This window comes from Microcaecilia unicolor, chromosome 6, assembly GCF_901765095.1.
Source record: "Microcaecilia unicolor chromosome 6, aMicUni1.1, whole genome shotgun sequence".
NCBI classification, from domain to species: Eukaryota; Metazoa; Chordata; class Amphibia; order Gymnophiona; family Siphonopidae; genus Microcaecilia; species Microcaecilia unicolor.
Genome location: NC_044036.1, coordinates 180876934 through 180900403, shown reverse-complemented (window position 1 = coordinate 180900403; position 23470 = coordinate 180876934). Strand labels below are relative to the sequence as shown.

The following is a 23470-nucleotide window of genomic DNA, read 5'->3' as shown; positions in this document are numbered from 1 at the left end:
GCTGACGCATTTTTGTTTTGAGCAATCCATTGTATCGTTCAACCAGACCATTACTGGTGGGTTTGTAAACACACACAGTTCTGTGAGTAATGCCGAGTGCAGGAAGAAGGTTCTGCAATAGTTCATTTACAAAGTGGGTACCATTATCTGTGGTAATTTTGCCAGGAATCCCAAATCGAGGAATAATTTCAGTGCACAGTGATTGTGCCATCGTTTGGGCGGTTTCTCTAGAGCAAGGGAAAGCTTCCACCCACTTCGAGAAAGCGTCCACGCAGACAAGCAGATACCGTTTACCACGAACGGGCGTCTGCATATCTGTGAAATCGATATACCAATGTTGGCCAGGTCCCTGGACAACAGGTAAATGACCTGAAGGAATAACAGGTCCTCGTTTAGGTGTGTACAGAAAACATTTGTAACAATTATGAACTACGGTGTGACACATGGGCATCATTTGGGGAGCCCATAATCTGGAAGACAATTGATCATATAGTGTAGTAGCATTTAAATGTAAGGGGTAGTGGAGGGCATGCAAAAGAAGAGATAAAACATGCTGTGAAATACATAATTGCCCATTGGGATGGGTCCAAATTCCATTCGGATTTAGGAAACATCCTGCCTGCTTCCACAAAGTGAGTTCTGCTTGTGAAAGGGAGGAAGTGAGGGTAGTAGAGAAGTCTGAGATTAAGGATTCTGAGGGAGGGGACGTTACAGGGGGTTCAGATTCAGGAGACAGCAAGGAGGTGATGACAGGAGGGGTGTTGAAAGCAGGTGGGATGTCAGGGGAGGAGGATTCAGAGGGTGATGAATCCGTGGGAGTAGAAGGGGGCGTCTCAAAGGGAAGCGCTTCGGATGCGAGTACAGGAAGTGTAACATCGCAAGTGGATATAGTAGGAAGATTGGAAAAGGAAGTGACTTCACGGGCTAGTTCATCTACAGCATGGTTACCATTAATGGCAAAAGAGAAAACTGTCTGTTGATGTGCTTTAATCCAGGAGATACTGGTGCGAAGGCCTTTTTGATGGCGCTTCTCCAGTGCTTCAAAAAGTGCAGTCCACAAAGGTAAGTGACTTAGGGGTTGCCCGGTAGAGGAGATCATACCCCTCTGGTTCCATTTGCGAACATGGGAATGCAAGGAAGTGAATACATAGTCTGAGTCGGTGACAATGCTCAGATCTGAGTGTAGTGCTTTAAATAGTAAGACATACAGAACTGCTGCAAGTTCTGCAGTTTGGGCTGTGAATGAATCAGGTAACCTGAATTGTATAGGCTCCAGAATATCTTCTTCTGGTGTATAACGGAGGGCGGCAAAACCGGCAACTCCGTTTTGCTGAGAACCATCTGTAAACCAAACCTCGCCACTTTGTAAGATTTCTGAATACAGATGGAGTGATTCAGGAACAGATAATCGGGTAGTGCACTCATGGGGAAAAATAGCATTCTGTGCTGTCTCTGTTACAGTGAGTAATGGATCCAGGCGTTGAAGATCAGTTAAAGTTAATGGGTGAATAGAGTGCACTACACTGAACAAAAGCACTTGATACTTTTGTAACCGGCAGACAGTCATGTGACTGATCTGTTTGTCCAACAGATATTTAACATCATGGGACGTGTGAAGAATCACCGGAAGGTGAGGAATGTAGCTGTATAATTTTGTAACAGCTGTGCTGGCGGCAACAAGGCCTTTCTCACAAGTAGCAAAAGCTCTTTCGACAGGTGAAAAAGTACCCGAGAGATAACCACAAGCAAGGTCATCATGTTCTTGAGTGATCAGGCAAGACCAGGTATTCTCAGTATGCACGACCCAAAGGTGCACATCCTGAGAGACATCAATGGTTGCCAATGGTGAGGAAAGCATAACATCCTTTACAAGGGCCATAAGATCAGTTGTTTCTTGAGGTGTAAAAAGAACGGGTTCATGTTTTGCTTTCTGTTTGCCTTGTAGTTTCATATAAAAAGGCTGAGTCCGGGCTGAATAATTTGGTATCCACAGGCGACAAAAATTTAACATGCCAAGGACACCTCTGAGATCAGAAATGGTGGTGGGCAAACGCAAGGAGGAGACATGTTGCAAAGTGTCGGGACCTAGGCCCTTCTGACGGGGGCCAATGTGATGGCCAAGGAAGGTAACATGTGTCTGAGCAACTTTTAATTTCTTTCTGTTAACCTTGTAACCTTTCGTAGCAAGAAAGCCAAGAAAGTCACAGGTGACCTGAACACATGTGTCAAAATCGGGGCAGGTGATGAGCATGTCGTCTACATACTGAACAATGGAAGTTTGTGGTGGGAGGCTATATCTGTACTGTTTGAATTCTTGTATATGTGCTGCTAAGGTCTGGGAAAAGACTGTAGGACTGTCAGTAAATCCTTGAGGGAGACGAGTCCACTGATATGTTGTGTTATTGAATTGGAAAGCCGTTAGCGGGCGGCTTACAGGGTCAAGGGTGATGGAAAAGAAGGCGTTGGATAAATCAATGGTGGAATGATATGTCTGCAAGGAGATACTATTGAGGAGTGTGGTTGGGTTTTCCTTGTTCGGGAATACCGCGTAAGTGAGGTCATTTAGCGCGCGTAAGTCCTGTACTATACGGAAGGCGCCAGGTTCCTTTTTTGGAACTGGGAATAGTGGAGTATTGTATGGTGAATTACATTTTTCAATAATACCTTGCTGTAATAGGGAATCAATTTGTTCTTGAGCTCCAGCAATGACTTCAGGTTTCAAAGGGTACTGGGCAATTTTAGGACCTTTACAACCAGGTAACAACTGAATAAGATGGGGAGGGCCTGCAACCTTACCATAGGGTTTCTCAGGTGTGGCCCAAAGAAAACCCGGTAGGTCATTCAATGCTACCTCTATTTGTTTTTCAACCATAGAGGTGACAGCCATCAAAGTGAAGTGGTTTCACTAGGGGAAGGATCAAAATGAATTTCAAAATGAAACAATGTCAATAGATCTCTTCCAAGTAAATTAACAGGGCATAATGGAGCATACAAAAAGGGAGCAGATAGTTGTTGATCTGCATATTTAATTGGCAGGGGCTCAAGCAGTGGTGTGTCCGTAGGAACACCATCAAATCCTGTGGTGGTAACATTGTCTGAGGAAACTTTAAGAAGTTTCTGTAGTTTGTGTGGGACGTGGGCTAGCACAGAGCGAGAAGCGCCTGTGTCAATTAAGAAGGGGACAGGAACTTCACAGATAAGCAGGGTGATCATTGGATCATCCAATCCTGCAGCAGTGCGGACTACGCCTAGTCACTGTGGTCGGCGTTGATCCGGGTTCCATAGAGGGAAAGACTGTCGTTCTTGTCGTTCTTGCCGGACTATATGTCTGGGTCTGTTTTGTAATGGTTGTGGACATTCACGTGCATAATGGCCATATTGCTGACAACGGAAGCACAGGACATCTGGAAAGCGATTAGGACTAGGTCGGGAACGGAAGTCTCTAGGGCGTCTATTATCACCAGGAGGGTCCCGTAAGGGACCTCGCTGAGGTTGCGGGCGACGGCCTCTTTCTTCTGGGTAATCATTTCTACGGTCTGGGTGGTAGGGCCGTAGGCCCTGATTTCGGCCGTTATTGTCATAGCGTTGGTCAGCATACATAACAATAACAGGGGGAGAAGTGTCAGGAGTATTGGTATCAGGGTCAGCGCTCTTAGAGGCTCTTTTTTCTTTCAGATCTTCAGTTTGTAGCATCTCCAAGTTGGTGTGTACTGTCTTACGATGTTGGGCTTCATCTTGCTTGCTTTTAATAAGCCGTCTGCAATGATGAAGGATGTGTTCACGAATTTTAGGCCATTTTTCTAATTGGAGACCCACTGTATTCTCCAATTTTAATTTAATCTCTGAGGGTAAGGTTCCCTTCAGTAAATGGTAGAATACTGGGAGGGCATTATCAGAATCAAATTTTTCCTCTGTCTGTTCTTTATATAGGTCTTGGAGTCTGAGTAAATAAGCTTCAATAGGCTCTGAATCCATTTCCCATCTTTGGGAAGTGATGACTGAAAAGTCTTTAAGGGTTGGATACATGGTCCGAATTTCCTGAAATACTTTGGTTTGAATTTCTGTCAAAGGGTTGCCATCATATTGAGTATCGGTGGCAAATTTTGCATAGCCCGATTGAGTGAATATGTCAGTGACACTAGCGTGTGGGGTTCTGCCCAGGAGCGCTTTCATATCGCCGACTGATAGAGTAGTCCCCAGGGTTATGTCCTGTAATTTCTTTAACCATCGGTTGCCTCCCTGTGCAATATCCGGGAGCTGTAGTATGAGGCTATTCAATTCAACAGCTGAGAGTGGGGTGTATTCCGTATGAGGGACACCACCTGACATTTTATTCAGCAGGGGAAAAAGTTTCACTGATTTAAGGAGATCAATCGAGGTGGTTGGGGGAAACTGATTCTCATACTTTTTCCAAACCTGAAGACCTTGGATTAGATAGAGGGTTGTTTTCTGATCCCAATGGGGGTCGGGGTGGTCATAAATAAGATCTCTTACCAGTGAAAGTTTGTCTGATCGTAAAGATCCTTCACGTGGGAAGAGGGCGGACTGGGGCTGGAGCGCCTCAGACCATCCTGCGAGATTATCAACCCATGGGTGAACATAATGCCATGAATTCTCATGCAAAGCCACATATTGGGCAGGTGTGTTAGGTGGACCAGATAGGATAGGTTCTGTACTGATATTCAGTCTTGTAGGGTGTTGGGGACTGTCAATGACTGCAAGGCAGCGGCTAGAGCCTTCATCAGTAAGATAACTGTGAGGATCGCGCTGTCTAGTATGATGAGAAATAACATCATGTTGTTGGGGTATCTGGGGTATTTCGGATTTTGATGCAGAAGGTGCAATAGTGTCAGGGAGCGTTGACATGGACTTCCGTAGAGAACAAAGTCCTTCAGAAACGTATACGAGATCATCTCCTATAGTGGCTAAGGTGAGGCCGGGTGACGGTAGACAGCCTGCACCTGAAGGGACTGGCGTGTCAAGGGGGAGGGGCTTGGGTAGGTCAAGGTGAGAAGAATCTCCTTCCATCGAGGAGGAGAAACTTAGTACTGGGGGAGGTTCGTTTCGAATATCCATCAAATCTGTTTTAATTGGAAGTTGTTGTTTTAAAATTTCCCATGCTTCTTCTAATGGGGAAGATATTACTTTTGGTAGATCCCCAGTACCTGGTTTGGCTGGAAGTATGAGAGGACGGCGGAGAAGAGCCAGTTCCTCTGCTAATTGGGGAATTTTACCCTTGGGGCGTGCGCCCAATTGATCCCATCTAGGAGGAGTAGAACACTCAGGTTCTAGAGTAGGCATGGAAAAGTTCACTGGAACGGGGGGTGCTTTAAGGAAACCCCGATCATAGAGTTCCTGACAAATAGCCCGTGCCTGTGTGGCGGGACTACATGGAACGAAACCCATCTGTCGTAATTGGGACAGGATAGGGTACTGTAGGGATTCAGTGGGCAAGGGACCAGTTTGGACAGAAGAGTCCAAATGTAGTGGTGGAGGTGATGTCTGAGTTGTGTGCCCCATATGTGGGTAGGTAGAAGTTTGGGTGGTCATGTGTGAGGTCAATCCTGATCCTAGCCCCGGATAGATGGAGGTCTGGGCAGCCACGTCAATTTGACTGTTAGTAGGGTGCTGGATGGTGGCCAGAACCGAGGGGTTCGGGACACAAGGATATTGCTCAATAATGGGTGGGGGTATCTCAGTCTCATAGCCATGAGGCGGTGGTGAGGTTAGCGTCTGAGTTGTTGCTTGCATCGTTGGAGCAGAGGTAACAGTGGGTAATTGGGCCGAAGTCAGGGCTACTGGTTGGGCCACTGGGATTGTTGAAGGGGTTAAAGGCGTCTGAGTTTGTACTGACCCCTGAGATATTGGAATTGGGTCCTTTTGTGATGAGGGAAGAGATAGATCAACTACACCGGCAATGTGTACGGTAGTAGGTGGGTCAAATATCATAGGAGCGGGAGATACTGCAGGTAGCGGGGGTGTCACTGTCTGAGATCCTTGAGATAAGGGGATCTGTGTCTGAGATCCCTGAGATATGTGTAGCTGAGGTTTATCACAATATCCCGGGGGTATTGGTGTATATCCCACTGCACATGGTAGGAGCTTGGTAGTACCTGCAGCGGTAGCAGCATCATAGGGTGGTGGGGCAGTAGGTGTTATTGCCTCTTGGTAAGGGGCTTGATCGCAATCAGACTTCGCTAGGGCTCTGTCATGCTGGTTTTGTGCAATAAGTATAAATTTATTAATAGCCGCTAAATGCTTATCCCTAGATTTTCCTGTTTTGTTGGATTCATTGTAGCAGACCAAGGCTTGGAGCTTACCCTGATCGAATGAGCCCTTTGGTGGCCAATCCAATCCCGGGTCTTTAGCAGACCAAACGGTATGCCAGGTTTGACATAAACGGGAAAGTTCTTTTTTATCCGCGGGGAAAAAGTTGAGAACTCTTTCCAGGGGGCTAGTGGAGGACTGAGTGGACATAATGGATTTAGGAATAAGGGGAATATAATCCACATAGGAATTTCACAGAAAAGTGTGTGAAGTCTTTAAGTAAGGTAAATCAAGTCAAAAATCAGAGGCAACTAAACAACACCATGCAAAAGAAAATTATGTGAACAACAAAGAACCATGCATCATGCGTATAGAAACCACCTTAATACTCACGTGTCTTCAAGAGCGTCCCAGTAACGGAACCTAGAATATAAATTACTAATTGGCGGAAAGCCCTATGCTTTTGCCGCAGGTTAAGTAAACAGACAATTGAAGGGCGCAAAAGTGCAAAGAGAGTGTAAGAAAAATAGAGCAGAAGGTGATTAGTGTCAGCTATTATATATTTATACTACTCTATCCCAAATTAATAAAAACTACTCCCCAGAGTGTGCTTCTAAAGACAGGAATAAATCTCGGTTTCTACTGCCTGCCAAGAATTATTCCGGTTACAATTGGCCATGAGCTCCAGCCCATGATAGAGCCCCCAAAAAGGGACATTGCAAACACTCCCAAAAAAACTCAAAAAAACCAGCGAATAAGGTCCTATGAGTTGAAGAGCAGCGGTCCAATAGATTTCCGCAGATTAGGAATCTTCTCTTTTACCACTAACCCCTCTAATGGACCTACAGTGGTTTGGAATATTTCTCGTTTACAACAAAACACTGAAAAATTTATGGTGAGGAATTTTCTCTGTTGCCACTAACCCAACTAAAACATTGAAAGACTATGAATTTTCTCTGTTACAACTAGCCGTTCAAAAATATTGAATGCCCTAGTCAACCTGTATACAATCTCAACTAATGTCTTAGGCGTCCCTGTATTGCCACAGCGATCATCTATACAGGTAACCCATAGGTGGGCAATAATGCCGAAACCGCAGGCCACTCCGAAAATGGAATGGAAGTCTGCTCCTGTTAATTGAGATACCGTCATCGATGGATGTGAGTCCCAGACATCGGTATCAAAGTTAATTGCATGACACTAGTAGAAGAAATTAATAAAATAAATTTAAGAAATGAAGGGAAAAAGGAAAGAGGAAATAAGAAATATGGCATGTTCCTGGAAAGAACCTCTGAAACCTAATCCAGAAGTAGCAAGGAAAAAAAATTGTTTTAAAGGGAAAAGAAACAAGTAAGCTCTTCGGGTAAGGCACCTTAACTTTACAGTGTATACTAAGGTTGTCACACAGCAAAGTATGAAAAGAAAGCTTGAAGACAATAAAGCAGAACGGCTGATAAGAAGGAAGCTGGGGCAGGCAGTACGAAATCAATCATGCAAGAGGAACAAGGCTGGAAAAGTCTGCTATGGCTGACAAGATTAGTGTGCAGATTTGAGCACAAATATTTTTACAAGAAAGAGTCTGTATCTAATATGCCTTGGAAACCACGCTAAACCCCTGTGTCATAGAACACAAGCACAATATGATATCATTTAAATAGAACAATAAAACAAAATATGCAACAGCCTTCCTAAAATACTGCCGGTTAAGCATTCAGCAAGAAATACATTATAGTGGACTATTAAGACATATATCTAGGAAGTGAGTAATACCATCTGCAGTATAAGTCAAGGGGGGGGGGCCACTAGGACAAAGAAGGAGAAAGGAGAAAGGGAAAGTCAAGTAATGTATGTTTGAAGGAAAGATACCCTTTTAACACTTTGTAAGCACATGGTGTAGCACAATAAGGTCTATCAAGCTGTCAATTGCAGTACAAAAGAAAGAAAAACCTGTCTCGGAGTTAAAATCATGGCTCAGAGACAGAATGAGAAAGCATTAGAATATCAGACGGTGTATTGTTTAAGGGAAATGAAATAAAATAGAGGGCAACGCCCAAAAGTTCAGCAATTTTGGGGAGTGGGAGACAACCAGAGAATCAGATAATCTCCTCGGCGTTAAGGGAAGGACCCTTGCATAAGTCCACCAATTTCGAGGGGAAACCGGATTGGAAAGATATGAAAGAGATGGATTCAGGAGCAATACAGTTGACAGAGGATAAACAGTGAGAAGTTAAAAAGAATATCTGTGTCAATGACTGTTTAACTTGTACCACTTCAGTATAGAACAGGGACAAAAAAACGAACGGAAAAGGAGGAGAAGAAAAAAAAATCACTTTCTTAGCATTTAAAAGTGAACTGTAGAGCCTCCTCTGCCAAAGCAGTGCTGGACTGATAAGGCAGCTAAAGTGGGCAAGCTTCCCAGAATCTCATGACCTTGAGATAGTGAACTACAGCACTTGTTAGAGAAAACCTTTAAAAGCTACCGAAAGAAATGGCAGTTTCGGAAGCCTGGATAAGGATATTAAAAAATATGAGAAGAAGGGGTTTAGAACTTACAACTCTTCGGGCAAGGTGAAATAGATTTACAAAGGCAGAGTCGAAGCCCAAGAGGGAGTATATATTTAATAGTAATGTAATAAGCTTTGTTCCGGAAAGAGAATCAACCCTCACAGCACATGGGACTGAGAAGGAAAAAGAAAAGTTTTCTAGGAAATCAAAACAAAATATGATTTCTGGTTTGCACAAGAAGCCAAAAAGGTGTATGTAAGGTATTAAGTTACCCCAATTGGTACCTTATAAATTTTACACGGACCACAGACATATAGTGTAGGAGTCGGTAGAGCACCAGAGAGGAGGGCAGGGAGGATTATTGTGGCAGAAAAAGGGGGACAAGAACAAAATGTTGTGGAGGAAGGGATTCAGATTGGACTTAAGGAAAGAAAAATGGCTATGGGGGTGGGGTGAGAGCACAGGATTGAACAGCTGTGAAAAAGAACAATCAGTTGAACTACGCAGTAAATAATAAAGATGTTGACAGGTGGAAATAAGAAATAAGAAAAGCAGAGACGGAACAGTACAGAGTGCAAAGACACACACAAAGATGCAAAAGGAAAAGGAACGGAATAAGAAATACTACGCAGTTATTCATGCTGCACTATGAAAAAGAGCCGAGAAAAGTGTGGACAGGAAGGGGGGGCTGTGGGCTGAGTGGTTAGAGAGAAAGCATAGTTCAGAAGACTGAAGGAACTGATTAGATAAGAGGAAAACAGCAGTTGGACGACGGTAAGCAGCTACAAAGCTGAACACCGTAATTACTGTTTCCAATAGGAAAAAAATGAGGAAAAGGGACAGTCCCGAGACGTAAAAAGAATCTCGTGGATAACTGTCGCACACACAGAGTGAAGGCAATAGCAGATGTGGAAAGGTGGGGGCTGTCTGTCAGTTTGGATAAGAACAGAGAATTCAAAAGGATTTGAAGGGAGAGAGCAATTTGAAAGCGTGCTGTTCTCCTAGAGTCGAGGGACTTCCCCCGATACGGGAACATAGGCCCAGGGGACTAATAGGAAGAGGTAGGTAGAAGAAGTTAGGATGAAGAAGAACAGGAAAAGGGATTGGGGAGGAAAGTAAGGTCGACAGAAGAAGAAAGAATAGAATATATAGTGAGAACAAGGGGACAGGGATTTGAAAAGGAGGGATTAAGACAGAACAGAGGGTGGGATGTGAAACAGAAAATGCGCAATCTCTAAGGATTGTTAAGCGAGAATTGCTAGCATAAAGACCAATCCAAAGATTTTGAACATTGAAATAAGCTTACAGCAAAACCCAAATCGCAGTCGCCTGGATTTGTTGTTATGCTTCATTCACACAACAAGCACACTCTTGCGCACATCACGCAAATCAAAGAGGTGGACAAGATAGGAGAAAGAAAAGAGGGTGAGAAAGAACAGAACAGAATATTGAAAGACAGAAACGCAAATATTTAACCCCACTGCGTTAGGGTAGCAGGTGTGTTAGTTCAGCGCGGGGCAGTAAGACATTCAGGGAAGGAAGTAAAAAGACAGAAGAATAGAAGAGTATTTAAAGTAGGGGGGGAAAACGGACAGAACATTGGTGCCCAATACCCCTGAAGTGGGCAGTGTCCGTGATACCAAATTATTCAGCCCGGACTCAGCCTTTTTATATGAAACTACAAGGCAAACAGAAAGCAAAACATGAACCCGTTCTTTTTACACCTCAAGAAACAACTGATCTTATGGCCCTTGTAAAGGATGTTATGCTTTCCTCACCATTGGCAACCATTGATGTCTCTCAGGATGTGCACCTTTGGGTCGTGCATACTGAGAATACCTGGTCTTGCCTGATCACTCAAGAACATGATGACCTTGCTTGTGGTTATCTCTCGGGTACTTTTTCACCTGTCGAAAGAGCTTTTGCTACTTGTGAGAAAGGCCTTGTTGCCGCCAGCACAGCTGTTACAAAATTATACAGCTACATTCCTCACCTTCCGGTGATTCTTCACACGTCCCATGATGTTAAATATCTGTTGGACAAACAGATCAGTCACATGACTGTCTGCCGGTTACAAAAGTATCAAGTGCTTTTGTTCAGTGTAGTGCACTCTATTCACCCATTAACTTTAACTGATCTTCAACGCCTGGATCCATTACTCACTGTAACAGAGACAGCACAGAATGCTATTTTTCCCCATGAGTGCACTACCCGATTATCTGTTCCTGAATCACTCCATCTGTATTCAGAAATCTTACAAAGTGGCGAGGTTTGGTTTACAGATGGTTCTCAGCAAAACGGAGTTGCCGGTTTTGCCGCCCTCCGTTATACACCAGAAGAAGATATTCTGGAGCCTATACAATTCAGGTTACCTGATTCATTCACAGCCCAAACTGCAGAACTTGCAGCAGTTCTGTATGTCTTACTATTTAAAGCACTACACTCAGATCTGAGCATCTGAAACTGTCAGTTCTACACTTAATACGACAGCTCCTTTAAGGCAAAAATTTCTAATGTCTTCTACTGTGTTTTTTAAAATAACGGCAATCTAAATTTCATTACTACCAGCATATCGCTTGATTCTGTTAAGTAAGGGTTAATTTTTAGTTTCCGGACTAAGGCTTCCTAGAAGCATTGTAATGTGATCACAGGAAACCACACTAGGACAAAGAAGGAGAAAGCTGGGTTTTTTAAAGGGGAAAGTCAAGTAATGTATGTTTGAAGGTGTGGCACGATAAGGTCTATCAAACTGTCACTTGCAGCACAAAAAGAAAGAAAAACCTGTCTCGGGGTTAAAATCACGGCTCAGAGACAGAATGAGAAAGCATTAGAGTATCAGACGATCTATTGTTTAAGGGAGATGAAATAAAAGAGAAAGAAACGCTCAAAAGTCAAAGCAATATGAGCAGAAAATTTTGGAGAGTGGGGGACAACGTCCTAATAAAATGACATAAAAGAGGAGAAAAAAGTATGCCCTGATAAAAGGAGAATGCAGAGTAAGACTAAAATGCAGTGCCATAATTTTAAAAGTGAAAGCAGAAATACATCCGTACAATCTTACAATATTAACAAGATTGACATGGATCTATCCAGTTTCTGTCTTCTAGCCAATCACTAAGTTGAACACAGATTGTTGGTTCTATAAGTTTCTCTAGAAATGGGATGTTGGATATTGGCCAGTAACTTTCAAGTTTGACGTGTTCAAAGTTGTTTTTCTTTAGCATGGTCAAGGTTGTTTTACTTTAGGAAAGGGTGAACCACTGCCCTTTTCAATGCTATTGGTAGTTGCCCATTAGAAAGAGAGGAGTTCACTATTTTTGTGTCACCTTCTCTGAGGCCCATGCTTGAACTGTGTCACCTTCTGTGAGGCCCATGCTTGAATTGTGGCACCTTCAATGAGGCCCATACTTGTCTGCTGCACTGTCTTTGATAGGCAGGGGTCGAGGGGGCAGGTAGTTAGTTGGTTGAAGGTCTCTTAGGATTTGTCAAGGTTCTCCTCTGTTATTGGGTTAAAAGTGTTCCCTTTGTCTGTCAGGAGGGGGCGAGCTTGTGCACTCCTGGTTAACTGATTGGAGGCTGGGTGGGATTGCCTGTAAATCGTGGTGGAAGACTTAATTTTGTTGGTAAAGTAGGCTGCAAAATCATATGTAATTAATGGTGGCATTGCAAAACAAAAACATATCAGTGTTGTAGAGCACAATTTTCTCTTTCAGATGATACTGTTTCACAAGCTGATTCAGGCAGACTCTTTTTTAATAATTGGCTTTGAACTTTGGTACATTTTACCATTTGCGCTGACAGTGCCAACTTTGAAGAGATCCTGCAGGGTGGTTATAGATGCTGGTTAATTGCAAATCTGGCAGTATTATGTCAGGCACAAGCATAATGCTTGTTCAAAATTTCAAGCCCGTATCTTTGCATGGAAGTTGTTGCGGTCTGAATATTGGTCCAAATGTGTTCCGATGAGTCGCGACCAATTTTGATGCACACTTTGAGTCAACTTGTTTGACTGGATTTTGCATCCATAATGTTAAAATGTATTTTATCGGAATTAGCATCAAAAACTGTACAGGATTTGAATTTTTTAGCCACTACTACTATTTAGCATTTCTATAGCGCTACAAGGCATACGCAGCGCTGCACAAACATAGAAGAAAGACAGTCCCTGCTCAAAGAGCTTACAATCTAATAGACAAAAAAAAAAAGTAATCAAATCAATTAATGTGAACGGGAAGGAAGAGAGGAGGGTAGGTGGAGGCAAGTGGTTACAAGTGGTTACGAGTCAAAAGCAATGTTAAAGAGGTGGGCTTTCAGTCTAGATTTAAAGGTGGCCAAGGATGGGGCAAGACGTAGGGGCTCAGGAAGTTTATTCCAGTCGTAGGGTGCAGCGAGACAGAAGGCGCGAAGTCTGGAGTTGGCAGTAGTGGAGAAGGGAACAGAGAAGAAGGATTTATCCATGAAGCGGAGTGCACGGGAAGGGGTGTAGGGAAGGACGAGTGTGGAGAGATACTGGGGAGCAGCAGAGTGAGTACATTTATAGGTTAGTAGAAGAAGTTTGAACAGGATGCGAAAACGGATAGGGAGCCAGTGAAGGGTCTTGAGGAGAGGGGTAGTATGAGTAAAGCGACCCTGGCAGAAGACGAGACGGGCAGCAGAGTTTTGAACTGACTGGAGAGGGGAGAGATGACTAAGTGGGAGGCCAGCAAGAAGCAGATTGCAGTAGTCTAAACGAGAGGTGACAAGGGTGTGGATGAGGGTTTTGGTAGAGTGCTTTGAAAGAAAGGGGCGGATTTTACGGATGTTGTAAATGTGTTTGGATTTTATTAGACCCCCAAAATGGCATTTTGTTAAATGTCGCGTGCTCATGGACTGACAACCTTTCAGAAAAGGGGGTCTAGATCTGCAACTATTGCAGTTAGAGACCTCAAATTTTGGGAAACATCGTTTAACACCTGACTCGCGTAACAGATAAAATTTGAACAAAATTGGAGAACATGATGTGGGAACTTTTTTAAATTTTAGACCACTTGGCATGGAATGACCCAAAACAAATTTGTGTTTCTGCATTTTTTAAATAAATTTGTTTTTTTTGTTAACTTTGAGATAATTGAGCTGCCTCTAGATAGTCAAATAAAAAGCTCAAACCTTTTGGCAACTATTTCTAGCTAAGGTGGAACAGTTCTACCGTGTTTCCCCGAAAATAAGACACTGTCTTATATTAATTTTTGCCCCCAAAAATGTGCTAGGTCTTATTTTCAGGGGCTGTCTTATTTTTTGGGGAAACATCGGGGTTGGCCCGCCCTCCCTCCGTCGCTCTTGGAACTAACCTTAAATGCCTCCTTTCACCTTCGCAGCAAGCAGCAGCAGGGCAGGCCACTCCTTCCTTCCGTGTCCCGCCCTCGCCTGACTTAACATTCGCGAGGGCGGGGCACGGAAGGAAGGAGAGGTCTGCCCTGCTGCTACTTGCTGCGAAGGTGAAAGGAGGCGTTTAAGGTTAGTTCTGGGAGTGACGGAGGGTGGGTGGAGGGGGGGCCGGTGACCTCGGTTGGGGGGGCGGCCTTGTCTGGCTCTCAGCGGCCCTGCTTTCAAAACAAAAATTTGCTAGGTCTTATTTTCAGGGGAGGCCTTATATCTACTAATTCAGGAAAACCTCTACTAGGTCATATTTTCGGGGGATGTCTTACTTTCGGGGAAACAGGGTAGGAGGTAAGACCATTGAAAATCAGCAAATTTTTTTTCTTTTGTTTAAGCTCCACTCTACTATGAACCCACCTTTTTGCTGTTAAATCTGACATGAATTGAGGTTGAAGGGGTGCAGACTCAGGACTAATGTCAGGAAGTATTTTTTCACGGAGAGGGTGGTGGATATGTGGAATGCCCTCCAGGAGGTGGTGGAGATGAAAACGGTAATGGAATTCAAACATGCGTGGGGTAAACACAAAGGAATCCTGTTTAGAAGGAATGGTTCCTTGGAATCTTAGTGGAGATTGGGTGGCGATGCTAGTAATTGGGAAACAGAATGGGAGCTGTGCAGACTTCTACGGTCTACGCCCTGATCTTGACTGAATAGATAGGGATCAGCTGGAGTGTAAATTTTAAGGGGCTTCGAACTTAGTACAAGAACAGTACTGGGCAGATTTCTACGGTCTGTGCCCTGAGAAAGGCAAGGAAAATCAAACTCAGGTATACATATAAAGTATCACATACCATGTAAAATGAGTTTATCTTGTTGGGAGACTGGATGGACCGTACAGGTCTTTATCTGCCGTCATTTACTATGTTACTCTTTGACTTTTCCTGATTGTAGTCTAGTTGATTTGAGCCATGTTTTCTATTTTTCATATATATATACACACACACATACATACATTTATTTTTATTATTTATTTATTTCATGAAGCATTTTGTCTTGACTAGATTGTAAGCTGCACACTGAATATGTCTGAATTTTAAGCAGTAATAATACATTTTCAATTTTTACCTTGCAACTATTTCCCAAAATAACATACAACAAAAGTAACCCAACATTTCATTGTTTTTAAAAGGAAGATCTTTTTTGTTTCCTTTTCTGCAGGTCTGTTCACTCTTCTGGTTGAGGATTTTGGTGAGTGGACTCTCATCTTTGGATTGGTTAGGGAGTTTGGACTTAACCTGCTTGACTCTAACTCCTATTATCTCTCGTTTGTAGGTGTCAAAGGGGTGCAGGTGGAAGAGATCTATGATTTGCAGAGCAAATGCCAGAGGTAAGCGTTTGATGTGCTGCAGAGTTTTATATTAGGGGTCCTGTTCTTGAAGAGTGGGCTCCATAGGAGTTATTTTACCAGGAGCTGCGTAGTTTTAGGTCCTAAAAAATACTTAAGTGCCAGTATTTTAGTTATATGCACGCTTCAGTGGCTTCATAAAATACAGACTAATGTGAAAGTAGGAGTATAAGTTCCACGGTGTGTACTTTCACTGTGGAGTGTTGATGTAGTTCTCACTTATGCACACAGATTATAAAATCCCATAATTTATACACATACATGCTAAAAGGACATGCTGACAGTTTGCTCCAGCCCTAGATCTGGTGTAAGTGCTGTTGCCTAGATGTGTGTATGTTCTTTCATACCTATGTTAGTATTTTATAATATCAAGTAGGCATATACTTGACTTAAAATGGATGTGAATACATGCGTTAACTAGGCACAAGTTTATAAAACTACCTTCCATTTGTGAAAGAGAGATTATATATACATAGAAACGGAGAAAAATGAAGGCAGATAAAAACCATATGGTCTATCCAGTCTGCCAATCCATGTTATCTACAATCCCTTCCTCTCCCTTAGAAATCTTATATACTTGTCCCAAGCTTTTCTTGAATTCAGATGGTTTTCATCTCCACCACCTCCACCGGGAGGCCGTTCCATGAATTCACCACCCTTTCCATGAAGAAATATTTCCTCAGGTTACTTTTGAGTCTATCCCCTTTCACCTTCAACTTATGCCCCCTTGTTCCAGAGTTTCAACTAAAAGAGACTCGCCTTCTGGGCATTATGCCACAGTGGTATTTAAACGTCTCTATTGTATCTCCCACCTTTCTTCCTAAATTTTATGATGAAGACAGCTAACCATTTTAGTATCACCCTTTGGATTGACTGTATCCCGTTTTTATCTTTTTGAAGGCGCAGACTCTAGAATTGTACACAGTATTCTAAATGATGCCTTTGTATAAGACACTGGTGAGACCTCATCACCTCTTTTTTCCTATTGGCCATTCCTCTCCTATGCACCCACACATCCATCTAGCTTTCACCGTTGCCTTTTCTACCTGTTTGGCCACTTGAAGATCATCACATACAGTCGCTTCCAAGTCTTGTTCCTCTTTCATGTACAAACGTTCTTCACCCCCTAAACCAGGGGTTTTGAACTAAGTCCTCGGGGCACACCCAGCTAGTCGAGATTTCCAGGATGGGGATATCCTGAAAACCCCGACTTGCTGGGTGTGCCCCATGGACTGGGTTGAAAACTCCTGTCTTAAACTGTACCATTCCTTTGGGTTTTGGCAGCCCAAATGCATAACCCTGTATTTTTTTAGCATTAAATTTTAGCTGTCAATTTCTGGACCAGGCTTTGCTAGGTCCTTCCATTTGTTATCCACACCATCAGGGTTGTCTACCCTATTGTAGATTTTGATGGTATCCGCAAAGAGGCAAATCTTCAGTAATATTGGCTCGAGGAGGCCATAACAAGGGTGCTGCGCATCCAAGGCATCGATTGTTGGCTCAAGGAGGCTATCATCTCGGCTTACATTCTCAGGTGTCAGCCTTTGTTTAAGTTGCATTCGACTTGAGGAATGACAGCTTCCTGGGCCAGCATAGTTTGGTTCCATCACTGGACATTTGCAAAGCAGCAGTCTGGTCTTCGCTGCATTCCTTCGTTGTTCATTATTGGCTCTGTGTTCAGGAGAGACAGGATGCCAGGTTTGGCACTGCGGTGCTGGCTGTGGAGTTGCATGGTTTCCACCCTTAGTTGTGGTACTGCTTGTGTACATCCCGCGTGTCCAGTAGCTGGACCGGTCTGGACGGCTGCCAAGGAAAGAGAAATTAGGTCTCGCCTGCTAATTTTCTTTTTAGGTCCTCCAGACCAGTCCAGCACCCTCCCGTGTGCTCTGGTTTCTTCTGGCTCGGTTTGACTTCTTTTGCAGAGGACTTTCTTTCTTCTTCAGTAAGGCTGTGCATCGTTGAGAATCTGTTCCTGTTCTTTGGAGGGGAGGACAGGGGTTTGGTTTGGATGCTGTGGTGTGTGTGGTTCTATACTGTTCCACATTCAGTAGCAAAGAAAACACACATTCCAATAGTTTTTGCACCATGGTGTTCCCATGGAGAGAACAATTGTAAGCGGGGTCTGGTTCTATGCTTTGCTAGTTGCTGGCTGGCTGAGTGAAGGCACATGGCTCTTATACAGTTCTTAGAAATTGTGTTCTCAGTCTTCATCTGCTGGTAGTTGAACATAACCCATGTGTCAGCAGCTAGACTGGTCTGGAGGGCCTAAAGGAAAGAAGATTAGCAGGTGAGGCCTAATTTCTCCATCTATTATGCCCCGGAGGGACATGGTATAACCATGTTTTTGTAATCTTGGGGCAAGAAACCATAGAAGCAGGGTTTGTAAACCAGGCCCTTAAAAAGCAAGATAATTTTATTTAGGCATTACTTAAGGACCTCTGAGAATCGTAGTAAATACATATAGTTAATATTTTCAGAGCCCTGAGAAGCACAGGATATACGTAAGTCTTGGCTGTAGTTTTGAAAGCCCTTGAGAATTAAAGTATGTATGCGCAACCCTAGGTTTGAGTTTGGAAGTCCTTTAGAAAGAGGGTAAGTAAATGCAGCCTTTGCTGTAAATTTTGGGACTTCTGGCTGGTTGTGTTCGCAGTATAACCCCATCTATAACTTTGGAGATGGGTGGCTATACATTCGATGATGATGAATAAACACCTGTTCTCTTAAGCTCAAATGTTTATGATTGAAACATTGGTTCCATTTACTCAGGTGCAGCACAAGCTGGACTTCTGCAGTGATCATGATGAAATATCTTTTTTTCCCCTTTGTTTACTGATTGGAAAGTTTCTGAGGCTTGCATTTTAAATGAGAAATGAGGATGTTTTCAGAGTGAGTGGTATGTTTATTTTATGGCTATTTTGAAATTGTTTAAATTTTTTTATGGTTATGTACTCCACTTTGTACTTCTGTGACTAACCAGGCAGTATTAAATTAAATTTTGGTATGGCAGTGGAATGCCTCCAGAACTGCCCACAACTCCTAACTGCTTTTTCTTCTTCCTTCTCCCCAGTCCAGTCTACGGCTTCATCTTCCTGTTCAAATGGATCGAGGAGCGGCGTTCACGCAGGAAAGTGTCTACACTGGTAGATGAGACCTCGGTGATAGATGAAGAGATTGTCAATAATATGTTCTTCGCTCACCAGGTGTGTGGGCAGATTTGGAAGGCAGTATTGTGGCATCATCCCATTTACTTTTGGTTTAACAACTGGTGTTGATTAGTTTTGTTGCTTCTCCCTTCAACAGCTAAAATGACACTAGTCAACAACAAAACAGCCAATGTTTGTTGTTTTTAAGTTCTATTATTTTATTAAGGTTTATGCATTCATCAGAGAGAAAAAATGAGACCCTCCCCCTTAATAATCAAAGAATGTAACCTCTATATAAAAAAATGCAAAGGTACATATTCAGAATTATGGACCTGTGTAATTGATTGATTTCTAAACAGCTGACTATACTTTAAGAAACTGGAATGTGTGATCATTCTCCTTGACCTCGGCAGTCTTAGACGGATAGGACAAAATGCCACCAAAAATGCACAATTGGGAGTCATTTACTAATGCCATTACTGTTACCGTATGTTATCTGAGAGTATTATTGTCTTTCCAGCATCCAAAGCAGGGGTTCTCAACCCAGTCCTCGGGACACACCAAGCAAATCTGGTTTTCAAGATATCCACAATGAATATGCTTGAGAGAAATTTGCATGTACTGCCTCCATATTATGCAAATCTATCGTACAAATTTGTTGTGGATATTCTGAAAACCTGACTGGCTGGATGTGTCCCAGGGACTGGGTTGAGAACCTCTGATCCAAGGATATTTTGGATAGTGATGGAAAAAATAAGGTTGTGCAGCTTCTTGTTATTTGTAGATAACTTATCCAAAGATATTTGCAGATTTCAAAATAGTATCGGAATTGGTGAGGGATATTCACCAGATTCAATGCCAGAATTGTTGGATGTCAGCTAAATAGAAGATGATGGAAAGTACCAGGATCAGACAGTTATTCCAAATTATAGAGTTCTAAATATAATACGGAAAAGGAGAAAGCTGCAGTTGGATTGTGTAGCTAAAGTGTTGTTTTGTTTTTTTGGATTTATTTATTTCATTTTATCATTTTACAAACGTTAACTTGCAAAAAAAGAAATACAGCGATAGAATGTGCACATATAACAATAGGAATATTAGCTAAAGCGTTGTACCTACCACTAGTTTCAATATTGTTTCCTTTGTGTGTGTTTTTCATAGTTGTCGATTTTTCTTTCTTTAATAAAGATGTGCCTGACTTTTTCTCTCCTCCTTTGCAGCTAATTCCCAACTCCTGTGCTACACATGCGCTGCTGAGTGTCCTCCTTAACTGTGGCGGCGTTGACCTAGGGCTAACCCTAAGCCGCATGAAGGAGTTCACCAAGGGCTTCAATCCTGAGGTAGAAAATGCTTTTCAGTTTTGTGGCTGCCTTGCAACAAATGGAATTAAGAGCTAGAGGAGAAGAGCATAGTGTGAAAAGTGAGTGCATTTAAAGAGAAGCAGTAGTAATAGTAGAATGGCAGAGAACTGCACACAGCGAGGAGAAGAATGGGGCATTTCAGGTGAGGGAGGGACGAGAAGGGGAGAGTGTACAACACTGAGGGATGCCACAGCATCCTGCTGTTGGATAAATGTGGTAAGCATGGTATTGGCTGGTTTATGGCTCCTTTCTCAGAGGCAGGGCCGGTCTTAGCAAGTGCAGGGCCCTATGCAGACCAATTTGGTGGGGCCCCATCCTAGCCCCGCCCCACCCCAGCTCCACCCCATTGATAATATTATTCAATTTTTAGAAAATTTTTTATTTATGAAATTTCAAATAAAGACAAATGAAGCTAAACTTGTACAGAAAAACTGATTGAAATAATAAGCACAATGCTATCATGACCCCCCCCCCCTGAAATTATTCAGTTCAAGTCCACTACAATTAGTTCCAATTCTCATAACCCCGGGGGTGGGGGGGGGGGTCAGAGGTGCGGACACACAATCTCTCCACTGCAAAACACTATACACAAACTTGTGCAAAAACACACTCATAACCTTACCAAACCATAACAGCACTAATTCCAAGGACAGGACGAGAACAACCTTATGCGTGAAAAGGCAGAACTGTAATTACACCAGGCTCTAAAACACCAATACGCTACCTCGTGAAAAAAAACAAAAAGGGCTGCAAATGCTACACGCTGGCAGGATACTGCACCTTGATCACACATGACAACAGATATGAAGGCAAAATACGGAACTGAAAAGATGCACATTTCCAAAAGCTGACATATTCCAATTAATAAATTCTGAATAAAATATTTTCTCAGGGCGGGACACTGAGAATGAACGAATCAGGAAGAGCTGCGTTCTGCTAGAGACGTCAGGGGGACTCGGGAGGGGAGGAGCGCTTTCAGTGATGCACGCTGCTGTGGGATGCCAGTGACAGAGGGTAAATTTAAAAGAAAAATCCTTGGTTGGGGGGGAGAAGAAGAGGGCGCCAGGGCGGACAGTGGCGGTAAGCATGGCACGACGGCGCCCTCCAGCCATGCTTACCGTCCGTGTCGGAGTCGGACCGGCCCTGGGAAGAGGCTGACTGAGGCGTGCCGCGCGGGGCCCTATGCGGCCGCCTCGGTCTAAGACCGGCCCTGCTCAGAGGTGCCTGGCAAATACAATGTCGCTCACTGCTTTGGATCTTATGCTCGCAGCTGATGTTTGGGCAGGAAGAATGATTGTTACAACTTTTACAAATGTAGGTGAAGCAGAATAGAGAGAGGGACAAGTAGAAGTGAAGTTTTTCTTTTTAGGCTTATAAAACACTGTCTAACCAAAGTAATTTCTCAAGCAGGTGTAGGATAGGATAGGTCAAAGCCAGGTAATTAGATTCAGAAGCACAGATCAAGGATTACCCAAGGTCAGGGATGGTTTCTAAAAACTGCCTATTCTTCTTTCTCGTAGAGCAAAGGGTATGCTATTGGAAATGCTCCAGAACTGGCTAAAGCGCACAACAGCCATGCTAGGTATGTGCTTCCTCCAGGAGAACTGGACTGGAGAGCTGCTTTCCTGTATACTAGACTCATTTTGCTCTCCTTTCATGTACTGTGGACTTACTTTGCTTTCCTTTCTTGACCCTTTCCCTGTGACTAATGTGTACAGCAAAAAAATGTTGTATTAAAATAACATCAGGAAACAAGTATCAGTGTACTGCACATTGTGTTTAATTTTACAGCTAATTAATGAGGAGATTTGCACCCTGGCTGTAGTTGAGTGTACAGAAGAGCTTTTTGCAAAGTTATGAACTTCCATGTCCTGCAGTAACTGGTTTGATTTTTGAACATGCACAGATCCTGTTCACAGGCTTTGACATTTGTATACTTTGGGTTTTCTGATGCATTTTTTTTGTCTGTGATTATGATTAGGGGGGGTGGAGGGGGATCTTCTATAGCTTTATTGCTGAGTCTCAGCTCTGCTCAGGACATGTAATGCAAGGACATGAGTATCGGAACTTTTATACATACTTAATTGACAAAATCAAAAGCTTCATGTGGGTCTTCTGTTCCAGGCCTGAGCCTCGTCACCTCCCTGAGAAGCAGAATGGTATCAGTGCTGTGCGCACTATGGAGGCATTCCACTTTGTCAGCTATGTACCCATAAAGGGACGACTCTTTGAATTGGATGGGCTGAAAGTGTATCCCATTGATCACGGTAAGCATCACCATGCTGTTCTGTATAATCTTAACTCCGTATCATGGTCCATAAGTTTAAGTATAACACATAAACCACAATGTGCACAGCCCCAAGCTACATTGCATTTCATCTACCATGACAAACACAACTCCACAGAATCTAACCAAATCCATTAGTTCTCGTACCTAGAAATCAGTTCAGATTACAGCTTTCCTAAGGGTTAAAGTCATTCAGTTTGAAGGTTTTGATTGCTGGAAAGCATCAACATTTTCAAGAGTTCCCGTGAGATCTCCTGGGTTAGGGATTTCTTGTCCTTTGCAACTTTTGTTTGAATTGTCTTGACACTGGTTTCTTGTTTACATAGTAACATAGTAAATGACGGCAGAAAAAGACCTGCATGGTCCATCCAATCTGCCCTACAAGATAAACTCATATGTGCTACTTTTTGTGTATACCTTACCTTGATTTGTACCTGTCCTTTTCAGGGCACAGACCGTGTAAGTGTGCCCAGCACTATCCCCGCCTCCCAACCACCAGCCCCGCCTCCCACCACCGGCTCTGGCACAGACCGTATAAGTTTGCCCAGCACTATCCCCGCCACTGGCTCTGCCACCCAATCTCGGCTAAGCTCCTTAGGATCCATTCCTTCTGATCTGGATTCCTTTATGTTTATCCCACACGTGTTTGAATTCTGTTACCGTTTTCATCTCCACCACCTCCCGCGGGAGGGCATTCCAAGCATCCACTACTCTCTTCGTGAAAAAATACTTCCTGACATTTTTCTTGAGTCTGCCCCCTTCAATCTCATTTCATGTCCTCTCGTTCTACCACCTTCGCACCTCCGGAAAAGGTTCGTTTACGGATTAATACTTTTCAAATATTTGAACGTCTGCATCATATCACCCCTGTTTCTCATTTCTTCCAGAGTATACATGTTCAGGTCATCAAGTCTCTGCTCATACGTCTTGTAACGCAAATCCCTTACCATTCTCATAGCTTTTATTTGCACCGCTTCAATTCTTTTTACATCTTTCGAAAGGTACGGCCTCCAAAACTGAACACAGTACTCTAGGTGGGGCCTCACCAACGACTTATACAGGGGCATCAACACCTCCTTTCTTCTGCTGGTCACACCTCTCTCTATACAGCCTAACAACCTTCTAGCTACGGCCACCGCCTTGTCA

At 43.2% G+C, this 23470-nt stretch overlaps 1 protein-coding gene across 1 annotated transcript in view; it reads left to right on the top strand.

Moving 5' to 3' along the window:
- Window positions 1-23470, top strand: part of BAP1 (BRCA1 associated protein 1) — a 100434-nt gene that overhangs the window by 12988 nt on the left and 63976 nt on the right. The window contains exons 2-7 of the mRNA XM_030205362.1: window positions 15347-15376; window positions 15461-15515; window positions 18601-18733; window positions 19897-20016; window positions 21558-21619; window positions 22162-22304. Of these exons, the coding sequence (XP_030061222.1) occupies window positions 15347-15376; window positions 15461-15515; window positions 18601-18733; window positions 19897-20016; window positions 21558-21619; window positions 22162-22304 (543 nt within the window). The remainder of the gene's footprint in view (window positions 1-15346; window positions 15377-15460; window positions 15516-18600; window positions 18734-19896; window positions 20017-21557; window positions 21620-22161; window positions 22305-23470) is intronic.